The sequence below is a fragment of the Bison bison genome, unplaced genomic scaffold, assembly GCF_000754665.1.
Source record: "Bison bison bison isolate TAMUID 2011002044 unplaced genomic scaffold, Bison_UMD1.0 scf7180017864331, whole genome shotgun sequence".
Lineage (NCBI taxonomy): Eukaryota > Metazoa > Chordata > Mammalia > Artiodactyla > Bovidae > Bison > Bison bison.
In genome coordinates, this window is record NW_011494903.1 from 6,953,656 (window position 1) to 6,966,745 (window position 13,090).

At 39.0% G+C, this 13,090-nt stretch overlaps 1 protein-coding gene across 1 annotated transcript in view; it reads right to left on the reverse strand.

The window, feature by feature from the left end:
- The window catches only part of SPEF2 (sperm flagellar 2), a 202,551-nt gene that overhangs the window by 189,073 nt on the left and 388 nt on the right, over positions 1–13,090 (reverse strand). The window contains exon 2 of the mRNA XM_010853802.1: positions 2,084–2,186. Within this exon, the coding sequence (XP_010852104.1) occupies positions 2,084–2,186 (103 nt within the window). The remainder of the gene's footprint in view (positions 1–2,083; positions 2,187–13,090) is intronic.

Consider the following 13,090-nt stretch of genomic DNA (forward strand, 5'->3'; position numbering starts at 1 on the left):
TCAACAAATGAAAAACCCTTCACCAATACAATTTCTAATCAGCCCACTATACTTATACTAATGGTTTTCTAACTTTTCTAAGGAACCTGTTTTTAGAAGGTTTAAAGCATCTCGTGCCTCTCACAGTTGGGAGGCTGTGAGCAATCACATGTGGCCGGACAAGCCTGTCAGGCAGGCTAGAGAACCTTCAGAGGAGTTTGTAGGTTAAAACACTCTTGTCACGCCCAGGAGTTTTTATTAACTGGAGCTCTAAGTTAACTCCTTCTCCGAAAGAGGTGGTGGGGGACAGCCCCCTGTAAAGTCAGAGGTGTAGGTGAGAGCACAAAGTAGTAAAGTAGGCAGGCTCTGGTTATGGGGGTAGATGCTCGAGGATTTCCAGGGGGACTCCTGAGGCTCAATCCTGCCTTTGCGTATTCGAGCCTCCTTCCTCATGACCTTTGCCACAGGCAGAGTGCCTCCCGCCGGCTCCCCATACATATGCATGTGTAGGAATGTTTGGATACCCAGGAAAGACAGGAGGAGGCCCAAATCTCTCACTTTTGGCTGACCTTAAGCTCCTGTACAATCAGGAAGTAAAGGTTAAGGCAGAGTTGTAAACTGTGAAAGCACTGAAGATATACCTCAACAAACTCAGCATCTCAGCCAAGGAAGATTTATCAATTCAAGATATTTTAAAATATCTCCATTTATTTGCTGAGCTCTGTTCACTAAGCTAACCAAGCAGAGTCTTCAGGTGCTATACACAGCAGGGAATACAGATTTTCCAAAATTAGTCCAAGAGAGTCATTAAACAAACAAAAAGTAGCAGCAGAGCAACAACAAACAGCAACAACAACAACAAACCCCGGGAAGGTGGAATAATCTGCGTTACCTCACTGTATTATTTTAGATGTCTGTTTTCAACAATTATGAGACATATAGAGACATAGGAAACACTGTTCATATCTAGGGGGAAAAGGTCAATAGAAACTCTCTGAGGAAGCCCAGATGTTTAATTTATTAGATGAAGACCTTAAGTTGGCTATTATAAGTGTTAAAAACTAAAATAATTCATTTTTAAAAAATTATAAAAGAAAGTATGAGAACAACATCTCAACAAAAACAGAGTATCAATAAGGAAATAGAAATTGTAAAAATGAGAACCAAGTGGAATTCTAAAATTAAAAAGTATAATAACTGAGATGTAAAAAGTCACTAGAATAGCTCAACAGGACATTTGAGTTGGCAGAAGAAAGAAGCAGTAAACTCAAAGATAGATCAATTGAAACTATTCACAGGGGTTACAAAAAGGAAAAAGAATGAAAAATGAACAGAATCCCAAAACACATAAACTCATTCTAACCATGAAAGAAAATTTCAGACTAATTCCAACTGAGGAGCAATATCAAAATACTTGACCAGTTTTTAATTTTTTCAAAACTGTAAAGATTATCAAAAACAAGGAAAGTCTGAGAAAATGATATCCTGATAAGATATTGGAACAAAAAAGACATTAGATAAGAATTATAACAAATCTTTGATAAAAAATGTACCATACCAATATAAGATGACAACAGGAGGGAAAACTGGATGTGAACAACATGGGAAATCTCTGTACTATCTTTGCAACTTTTCTGTAAACCTAAAATTGTTCTAAAATAAAAAGTTTAGTTTTAAAAATCAACAAAGCTCCCGAGACCTATGGGATACCATCAAGTACACCAACATACACATAATAGGAGTCCCAAAAAGAGAAGAGAGATGAAAAGAAATGGGGAAACAGAACTTTTGGAGAAATGAGGAGCAAAAGTTTCACAAATCTGATTAAACGCAGGAGTGCAGGATTATGGAAGCCATTAAAATGGGGCCCATCGAGAGATGAGGTCTTGCAACAGCCTGTAACTTTTTCTCCTTTGTACTCCTGGGAAAATGACGTATGTATACGTGAGGAAGCGGCAATTTTCATACCGATGGTGTGCTTGCCTGGTTTAGGTTTGGAAGGAATCTTGTGATAAATGGTTCCTTAATGTTAACTTTGGAAGCTAAATCCATCCAAGTGCCAAAGGAATTGACCTTTTATAAAATAAAGAATAATCTCACTAACCTGCTTTCTGAAAAGTCTGCAAAATCATCCTGAAGTGCAAACTTGTGCAAAACTTCTCCAATTAGATAGCCACTGGAAAATGCCTTTGCAAATGACTTGGGACCTGATTTTTAAAACACAGAGATAAAAAAGTAAATATAATGCTTTACACAGAGCTTATATATTTTCAGTATGTACATACAGAGTAAAATCCCATAATTTAACTTGAACTCAGAATGCCATCAAAATAGTTCTGAAAATATCTTTCAATAATCAGAGGAAAATACTGAATTTTAACTTAATTTTAGGTATCTTATAAAGATCCCTGAATAAATGTGGGTCAGTAATTGATAATATATGATATTTTGAAAGAAAAGACAACTTCTGATCAAACCAAACCAAACACAACCAACAAAATATATAACCTTAGATCTAAAAACAAATCTTCAGTGTATTTTATAAAATTATGCTCTAATACTTCCATTATCAATACAACCTGTGGATGATTTCATATTCTTGACCAAGTGAGGTACAATCCAACTTCTTTAAACCTCAAAACTTAATTCTAACCTTTATGCAATGGAAATTTTACAAAAGTCACCTGCACCTTCTTAAATAAAGCCTACTGAACATAATCGATTTTCCTTGGGCTTCCCTGGTACCTCAGTGGTAAAGAATCCACCAGCCAATGCAGGAGACATGGATTCAATCCCTGATCCAGGAAGCCCACATATCTCGGAGCAACTAAGCCCATGCACCACAACTACTGAGCTCATGCTCCAGAGCCTGGGAGCAGCAACTACTGAACCCATGGGCCTCAACTACTGAAGCCTGTGTGTCCTAGAGCCTGTACTCTGCAATAAGAGAAGCCACTTCATTGAGATGCCTGCCCACCACAACTAGAGTAGCCCCCGCTCATCACAACTAGAGAAAAGCCTGTGAAGCAACGAAGACTGCTTCACAGTACAGCCCAAATGGGGTCGCACAGAGTCAGACACAACTGATGAGACTTAGCAGCAGCAGCAGCAGCAGCATATTATAAACAAGATTTACGTTGGTGGTTCTGTGGTTTACTCCAGTATAGCTGGTGTCCTGTACAATGATGGAGGTGGCCCAGAGGAAGACAGGTTTTAGAGCTAGAGATATCTATGCTGAAATCTTGTCTCTGCCTTTAACTAGCTGTGCAACCTCTGACAAGCTGCTTAACCTTCCTGAATTTCTGTCCCATCCTATCTATATCTATCTTGGTGAGCTGTTTTAAGATTAGAGGCAATATATGAGAATTTCTTGGTATCATGCCTGCCACAAAGTATGCACATAATGATGAGGGAAGGAAAAAATATTAAGTGTAAAACAGAATTTGCTTTCTTTAAAAATGTCCTTAGTTTGGGGTCACTTATATTTTTCTTATGAAGGATATAGGGGTGCTTGGTATTCAAGAATGATATTCAAAGTTGATACATAATACATTATCATAGGACAAAGCCATCATCTCTCAAAGGATTTCAAAACCCTCCAAAAATCTTCAGTGTGTTTCTATTAGAGTCCTTTAGGCAACTGCAATATTAAATATCTATTAAATGTATACATTATCACAGTATCACAAACTCATTCATATGCAATTATCCTCTTTTATCTATTTGACTATTAACAAGGTGGTTAGCTGCAAAAGAAGTTAGAATGATTTCATGATTCGTAGAGCTGGTGCTTGGTGTGTGATTGCACAGAGGAGAGGGGAGACATTACTCAGAAGACTTTACATCATCATAAGGCTCCTGCATATCTGACACCAGCCCACAATTTTGCCCAAAGCTTCCCTAGTATCTGCTCTCAAAGTATTTTATGCTTTAATAATACCCTAGTTCTTAGGTAAAATCAATATAAAGTAGCTTAAAAAGATGTCAACAATTCTCATTGATTCTGTTTACTCAGGGTGAGCTCCTGAACTATCTAGCATTAGAATCTTTTGACTCTGCCTTCCAGCATCATGGGGCTTCCCTAGTGGCTCAGTTGGTAAAGAGTCTGCTTGCAATGCAGGAGACTTAGGTTCGATCCCTGGTCAGGAAGATCCCCTGGAGAAGAGAATGGCAACCCACTCCAGTACTCTTGCCTGGAGAATTCCATGGACAGAGAACCTGGCTGGCTAAAGTTCATGGGATTGCAAAGAGTCAGACATGACTGTACAACAAACATTCCTTTCCTTTTCCAGCATCGTACACCAGTAGTCTTTGCAGCAACTGAAATCCAAAGAGCTCCTTCTGCCCCTAAAGGCAGAGGTGTGCCTTGTCCTCCCGCTGAGTCACTGTTGCTTTCCCCTTCCCTGTGGACCCACCACTGCTGACCTCCAAAGCTGTTCCCTGCTTTTCGGTTGCCACCACTGTCCTTGCTGTGCCATCTGGGCTGCTCTGGCTGTGCCTTGCACCACTTCTGTCTGTTGTTTTCTCTGTTCGGCTTCTTTCCCTTTTTTCTCCCTCTAGCCTGTCCCTATTCTTAGTTTTCTGAAGTGCCATTGTCAAACTATGGAATCCTATTAAAAATCTAAAGACTACTACTTTGCATTCAGGAGCTGCTGCTATATCTGGTGATTTTGTTCTCCTACTCTCTCTGGATTTTGCATTTTTGCCTGTTGCTCCTGTTGACAGAAGACCTGAAATCTAATCTGTGAATAACTGGGGAATAACTGTATCCTAATCCATCACACTCAACTTATCAGGCAAATGGTCTGTAGCAAACTCATAGCTACAAAAAGGTCAGGAGAAAAATAAAATCATAATCTACTTCCTTTGAAATGGCAGGACTTCTTAATAAGACTATTCTGAGATGGATAAAATAGAGGCATTTTGGCTATAAAGGTCAAAGAAGAATAGCAAACACATTATTTCACTGTCAAGTAGGCTACTATAAATAAGTTTGAAAACCTGTTTTGCAGCTCTGTGTGCATTAGACACTTTCAGTTTTTCTTTTTTCTTTTTTTCCTGTGCTACAGGAATACAGAAGAAATCAGAGAAAAGCTATAGGAAGCAGCAAAAACAACAGAGAGAAAACACGTAGAAAAAAATGGAGAGAAAAAAGAATACGTGCAAGAAATTAGATGAAGAAAAAGCAGATAATCTAGGAATATATAGATTAAAAAGTATGAGAAGGAAGATAAGAAGCCAGAGAGAGAAAGCGAAATGGAGAGAGGTTAGGGGAGAAAAACAGTAAGGAAAAAAGAAAACACAAAGGAAAGATTTTTTTTTTCTTTTTGCTTTATCAAATTTTCCTTTCCAGTAAATGTTCCGGAATACCACAACTAATGATGGACACCTCTGTAAGTTAATTTGCACTCATCACTGGAATTACCTAGGGGAAATAAAAGGTGGATTGACTCCAGGATAAGGAACAATGAAGAATGTGGGAAAGAAATGAACCACAGGAGCTCAGTAACAGTCTTCTCTCTGGGCTCTGAAATGATCTACATCTGGAAAAATGTTGTTCAGTAACAACTCAGCCACACCTCCAGTCTTTCAAGCCACAGGTCTGATCCCATTCACTAAAGCTTTCAGTTGCAGAAATCTTTGATGTGAGCTTTTGTGAATTTTCTGGGACAGAGGGCAAAGGGTCTATGTGCTTTTCACCTGAGCCAGCTGGAGAAAAGACAAAAGATAAGCCTTCTACATTCCATACGGTAATGCGGTCAGCACAGGCTCTGGAGAGAGAAATATTCTCTGGTTTGACTCTTGGACCATTTATAAGACCCTGGACTTTGGATAGTTACACAGCCTCAGTTTCTTCTCTTTAAAAGAGGGAGAGTGATGGGTTCTACCTCCTGACAGTTGGTTTAATTAAATGAGATAATTGATTAAATGAGATAATGTAAAGTGCTTAGCATAATTCACAGCCTATAGTAAGTGCTCAGTGATCACTTTTATTATTATTGAAAGTGTTAGCTGCTCAGTCACATCCAATTCTTTGCGACCCAATGGACTGTAGCCCGCTAGGCTCTTCTGTTCATGGAATTCTCCAGGCAAGAATACTGGAGTGGGTAGCCATCCTCCAGGGGATCTTCCCAACTCAGGGATCAAACCTGGGTTTGTAGTGGAGGCAGATTATCATCTGAGCCACCAGGTGCTGCTTCCTAATTTAAGATAACATGTTATATCAATTACACAATTCATAAGCTCAGTAATATCCTCAATGACAATAGTATGGGGCTTCCCACGTGGTGTTAGTGGTAAAGCACCTGCCTGCCAATAAAGGAGATGCCAGAGCCAAGGCTTTAAAGCCTGGGTCAGAAAGATCCCCTGGAGGAGGGCATGGCAACCCACTCCTGTATTCTTGCCTGGAGAATCGCATGGACAGAGGAGACTGGTGGCCTACAGTCCATAGGGTAACAAAGAGTTGGACATGACTGAAGTGACTTAGCAGGCATGCATGCACTCACACATGCAATGACTATAGTACAAAGATCCTTATTTAAAGATAACTTAAAACTTAGATAGCAAATATTTGACCCTGTCCTTAAAGTCAGATACAGACCTACTCTTGGGTCCATATAAACGATAACACTCTCCCCAGTCTGGGGAAGCACATATAATCAAATGTAGTTGATTTTTACAGCAAACCATTAAAGGGAAGGAAATAATGATTGAACATAGCCTCACAGCATTTGTGGTCAAGTTTTGCTACCAAATAACTAAAGAGATTTGGGGATGTGGGGGTCGTAGATGAGGGCCTATAGACCTACATACTCTATCAAGTGGCCTTTGTTCCTCCTTTACTAGAAGAGCAAAGACCTAGCTCAGGTTATCAGCAACATTTAAAAAACCAAACAAATTTACTTTCATTTGAGAGACAGAAAAGCTGCTGCTGGTGGCTGGGCACTGGCCTGACCTCATTAGGCCCTGGTATTCCTAGAAGCTGGGCCAGCACTCATGGCTAGACTTTGGCCTTCTCCTGCTGGTCATAATCAATTTCACAGCACACCAAGACGAGACAAGATTACTCAGTGACCCTGATGGACTAAGACAAAAACAAAATCCCTCTATAAACATGTCTGAACTCGGAGTGAAATAGTATTGCCCAAAACACAAAAAATGACCAAATGTCACCCCCCTATTCTGACTAATGTGAGTGGTTGCTACTGTTTTTCCCTCCTTGCTTTGTTATCCCCACTTCCATTAACAGAATAGGTTATTCTGGTGTCCTTTTCTGCAAGATGAATTGGTGCTGTGGCTTATAAAATCATCAGAATGCAATGTCTGTTAGCATGTGACAATTCCTAAGAAGTTGCTTAAAGTAATAAAGCGGAGCCTCTGAAATCACAAAAGTGAGGATCAAAGTACCTAGGATGACCTTCCCGAGATGAACAAATCCATCGAGTTCAGCTAAAAACAATACTTTACCCTATTTTTGCCTCACTCATGCATCCTCATATAATAAAATATTTACTAGGTGCCTATTATGTGGCAGGCATCATAATAGGTATTCTTCTAAAGTGAGAGACACAAAAGTTGTTGAAATAATATTATCTACTTCCAGATGTTCAAGCTGGTTTTAGAAAAGGCAGAGGAACCAGAGATCAAATTGCCAACATCCACTGGATCATGGAAAAAGCAAGAGAGTTCCAGAAAGACATCTATTTCTGCTTTATTGACTATGCCAAAGCCTTTGACTGTGTGGATCACAATAAACTGTGGAAAATTCTGAAAGAGATGGGAATACCAGACCACCTGACCTGCCTCTTGAGAAACCTATATGCAGATCAGGAAGCAACAGTTAGAACTAGACATGGAACAACAGACTGGGTCAAAATAGGAAAAGGAGTACGTCAAGGCCGTATATTGTCACCCTGCTTATTTAACTTATATGCAGAGTACATCATGAGAAATGCTGGGCTGGAAGAAGCACAGCTGGAATCAAGATTGCCAGGAGAAATATCAATAACTTCAGAGATGCAGATGACACCATCCTTATGGCAGAAAGTGAAGAGGAACTCAAAAGCCTCTTGATGAAAGTGAAAGTGGAGAGTGAAAAAGTTGGCTTAAGGCTCAATATTCAGAAAATGAAGATCATGGCATCTGGTCCCATCACTTCATGGGAAATAGATGGGGAAACAGTGGAAACAGTATCAGACTTTATTTTTGGGGGCTCCAAAATCACTGCAGATGGTGACTGCAGCCATGAAATTAAAAATAGCATATTGAAAAGCAGAGACATTACTTTGCCAACAAAGGTCCGTCTAGTCAAGGCTATGGTTTTTCCAGTGATCATACATGTATGGATGTGAGTTGGACTGTGAAGAAAGCTGAGCACCGAAGAATTGATGCTTTTGAACTGTGATGTTGGAAAAGACTCTTGAGAGTCCCTTGGACTGCAAGGAGATCCAACCAGTCCATTCTGAAGGAGATCAGCCCTGGGATTTCTCTGGAAGGAATGATGCTAAAGCTGAAACTCCAGTACTTTGGCCACCTCATGCAAAGAGTTGACTCATTGGAAAAGACTCTGATGTTGGGAGGGACTGGGGGCAAGAGGAGAAGGGACAACAGAGGATGAGATGGCTGGATGGCATCACTGACTCGATGGATGTGAGTCTGAGTGAACTCCGGGAATTGGTGATGGACAGGGAGGCCTGGCGTGCTGCGATTCATGGGGTCGCGAAGAGTTGGACACAACTTAGCGACTGAACTGAACTGAACTGAGACCTAGATAGATGACAGGCACTGTGGTAGATATTTTCCACTTGTAGTATCAATTGATACCTCCCAAATATACAGTAATTATTATTATTACCTCTCAGGGTATAAAATTGTGACTAAAGATTACTGTTTCTAGTTCGGATACTAGAAAATCAGGACTTTGGAGATACTAAATTTTTCAACTCAGTTTTCTATTTATTGATTCTTTGTTACTTGTGATAACGATGTCTGAGACTATTGAAACAAAAATACCCACAATAAAGTATCTACAATTTTCAATATGACCCCACCCAGAATCCAAAAGAATATGGACTGCTGTATATCAATTTTTACAATGAATCGGATGTATACAGTACATGGAATTTGAATGCTCTACATTTGTGGAGAATGTTTAATTATGACATTCTGATGCCAACTTCCTCTTACAGTGAATTCATAAACATTTTGTAAAACAGAGGCAATGGTTAGGCTTGAAAATAACTGAGAGTCTGTAAAGACTTTTACAGCAAATCTCTTAGTAACATTATTCTATATTGCTTATTTTTTATTACAAAAATAATTGCTTGAATTATTTTCTATTGAACAACTTTTGGTATTTTAAGACATTTCATTAACATACGTCTAAGCATTATTTTCCAGGACAAATGGTCTAGTTAAACTTAATTCACTGGAGATCCTTAGCTTTAGTAACATAGATCTGAATCTTCATATGCTGAGACTAATCAAACCTCTGGTGACTCCCAGAAACCTCATTAAGTGGAGGGAGACTGTTCTTAACTGAGGATCATTGGAATTTATTTTCTTTACTGCTGATATTCAGGGTCATCCAGGCAACACAAAATTCAATATGAGATGCTTTATCCAAATTGATTTCTACTTTTCAAAATAATCCAGAAATCAATCAGCTTTACCTGCCTCTCTAATGACTAAACCATTATTGAGTCTCACTGAGGCAGCAATGCATGCACTTGGCATTCTCATTCTGTTTGCTTTGTCTCAGGAAGCAACATGTGGACTGAACTACTTCTAAACAAATACTAATAACTCCACCACTGCCATTTAACCATTTAACCATCTGGTTGAATTTCTGTACTTCTTGTGACTTCAACTGAACAATAATCCTCCTTAAAAGGAGCTCAAATGAATATCTTTGGGAGGGTTAATTTTTAAATAGTAAATTCCCTAAGCATAAAATCAAATGTATAATACATCCTAAGAGCACTAGTCAAAGATCTAGCTCTAAATTCTAGTTCTAGGACTTACTAGATGGATGACTTAGAACAAATTACCAAGCTTTCTCAGCCTCTTTTACACATCTGTTCAATGGAGACAATGTGTCTTAGGACTTTTTAAAATCTCAAATATGAAAGCCTATGTAAAAGGCTTAGCACAGGGTCTGGCGTAAGAATCTAAGTGCTCAACAAAGATTAACTTTTATTATTATTATTATTTCATGTATAAATTTCATTTGAGAAAATAACTCTTAGGTACTCCCCTGTCCCAGCAATACTTCAAGATGCTTACTATATTTCAACTAAAGTGTTAAGCCTCTTTTTCTCCTACATTGTCATGTGACATTTGATCTTTTTTTGATTTTGCATTTGTAAGGCTATACTGAATTTTACTTTCAAATTATGAAGGGAATACAAGCAAAACATCAAATAACACAGATGTATAAAGAAAAGCTAGCAATCATCTCCTTTCCAGGGTAAGCAATACCAATACACTGGCTTATATGCTTCCACATCTCTCTCTATGCTTACACAAAGATTAAGAGTCATGTATATGTCAACAGTCCAGTATATGCCTCTCCACACTTTTCTCTCACATATCCTCGTGCAAAATGGTATTATATTGGTTCCAGTAAGTTTTAATTTTGTTTTTCACTTGACAAAATTACATGAGCACATTTTAGGTTAAAAGTTAGAGTAACTAACTCATTTGCTCTAACCACTGCATGATAAACCATAGCATAAATACAGCATCATTTACCCAAGTGTTCTATTATTGAAGCAAATTTATATTGTCTCCATTTCTTTTCTTTTTGCCCCTACAATCCATGTGGCAATAAACATCCTTGTTCAAATGTCATTACACATTGGTGATTTTATTTTTGTATGATATTTTCTAAAAAGTAAGATTTAGCATTTACTGTGTGTCAGGGACTGTTTTAAATGCTTTTCATTTATTATCTCATTTAATCTTAACACTACTTGATGAAGTATTATTATTTCGAGTATTATAAAATTTAGGTAAATAAATTGCTCACAAGCACTGGCTAGTAAGTGTGAATAAGTGATTTTAACCTCAAAGTCTGGCCTCCAAATCCTTGCTCTTAACAGGATGCTTATCCAGAACTTGCCCAATTATTTTCCCCAGAAGTTGCATCCACTATGGTCCTTCCAAGAGAGTTCCTATAAACTGTTTTAAGTTTTCCATTGTACACCACAGAATGGCTTATCTAATGACAGAAATCAACTGGCAGCATGCTTCTTAGGCGCACAGATCCTATCTTGTCTGTTTCCAAACACAGTTGAGTGCGTTCCCTATAGTCTGAAAAGCCTTTTACAACATGGATTTAGGTAATCTCAGGAATTGTCTCTTTCTCCTTTGACTCCTCTTAGCAGTTGGGATCAAGAAATGAATATGTATTGCTAGTGAATGGGATGCAGAATATATTAGCTGTCTCTGCTAACAACTTCCAGCTTTACACTTGGGGAAAGCAGACATCGGAAATTTTCCATTTATAGTTTATGCTATTTAAATTCTTTAAAAATCTTCAGTCTTGGGACTTCCCTGGTGGTCCAGTGGTAAAAACTCAGCACCTCTACTGCAGGGGGTAGGGGTTCAATCCCTGGTCAAAAAACTCAGTTTCTGCATGCCTCTAGGTGGGGCCAAAAAATAAATAAAATCTCCAGTCTTTTAATCTTCAGGGAATGAAGTAATTCTTCCTCCTTTCAAAACCAAAACTCCTCAAACTGATTATAATTAAGAATGGCATATTACTGTTTTTAGATTTCTTGTAAATTTTATTTACTTTTCTCAAAAGTGTTTGAATATGCAACAGAGTCTTGTGGACTTGAGCAAAGAATATGGCTTTTATTAATCAAGTAAATGAACCAAAGTAAACTCAGCAATCTGTAACTGCTTTTCTTAATAAGAGTATACCTTAAGGCCATGATACTACATTTTGGCTCCTATGGTGAGAAAGAAATAAGAAAAGAAAAATGCTAACACCATCCTGAGATAAGCATCATATTTTAGATAAGGAACAGTCAGAGACACGTGGGATGATCATGGACTCCTGGGGAAAAAAACTTACTGTGTGGGTGGCAGTTTGGCAAAGAAAAAGTCTGGGTTTATGCCTCAAGAAAGGCAACTGGAGTGAATGATGGTTGCTCAGTTCGTGTCTGACTCTGCGACCCCCGGGACTGTAGCCCACCAGGCTCCTCTGTCCATGGAAGTCTCCAGGCAAGAATACTGGAGTGGGTTGCCATTCCTTTCTCCAAAGGCTACTGCAAATGCTCCAAATTGAAAGATCCTAGTGCTGATAACAAACACTTAGCAGCTGCAGAAACACTACTGGTTGAGCAAATGCTGTGGATGACTTAAGACTGAGTTGGCATTATTGCCCCTCTGGAAGCAAGTTGACATTATGCAAGAATGCTTCTGGGAAAAACAGATTGAAATGATTTGGCCTGCAAACCTCTTGCTTTGAGCAAAACCATACCAGTTGGAAAATGAACTCTTTATTAAGAAACAAGAAAAAGAAGTTGAATGGGGTATAGTGCTATTCTGGAATTACTTGTTGTTACAAAAGTTGTCAGCATGTAAAACTGCATCTGTGGTTGTGGGATTTAGGAAATTTGGATGACAACTTTATGGCTGGGATAAATTCAGGTTAGTGAAGAAGTCAGCTTTGGGAAGAGTGAAAAGTGGTCAGAAGTAGTGAATGTGCACATACTGAGTTAAAACTGCTGAAATTTGTAAATGTTAATATATTCTGCATTAACTCATTTCACACACAGCCCTTTATACTGGAGGGAACACACTGCGAGAAGGTATTCTAACTTGTCCAGGGGCACACAACTAATAGGGCGGTAGCTGGCTTTCAGGATTCACATTTCGCTGGTTTGCCAGCACACCACGCTTCTGAGAGTGTGAAAGGAGCAATGTCAGGGCTAAAGAGTCCAGACTTCTTCTCTCTACTGGAGAGAAGAACCTCAGAACCGTGGTAGGTCAGAACCCGCGGGGCTGGGACCACCGTGATGATGGGTAACTCAGAGCCGAGCTGGGGAGTGGAGAAGCCAGGCTCCGCGGTGGCTGAAGTGAGCCAGAGCGGCAGCTAGCC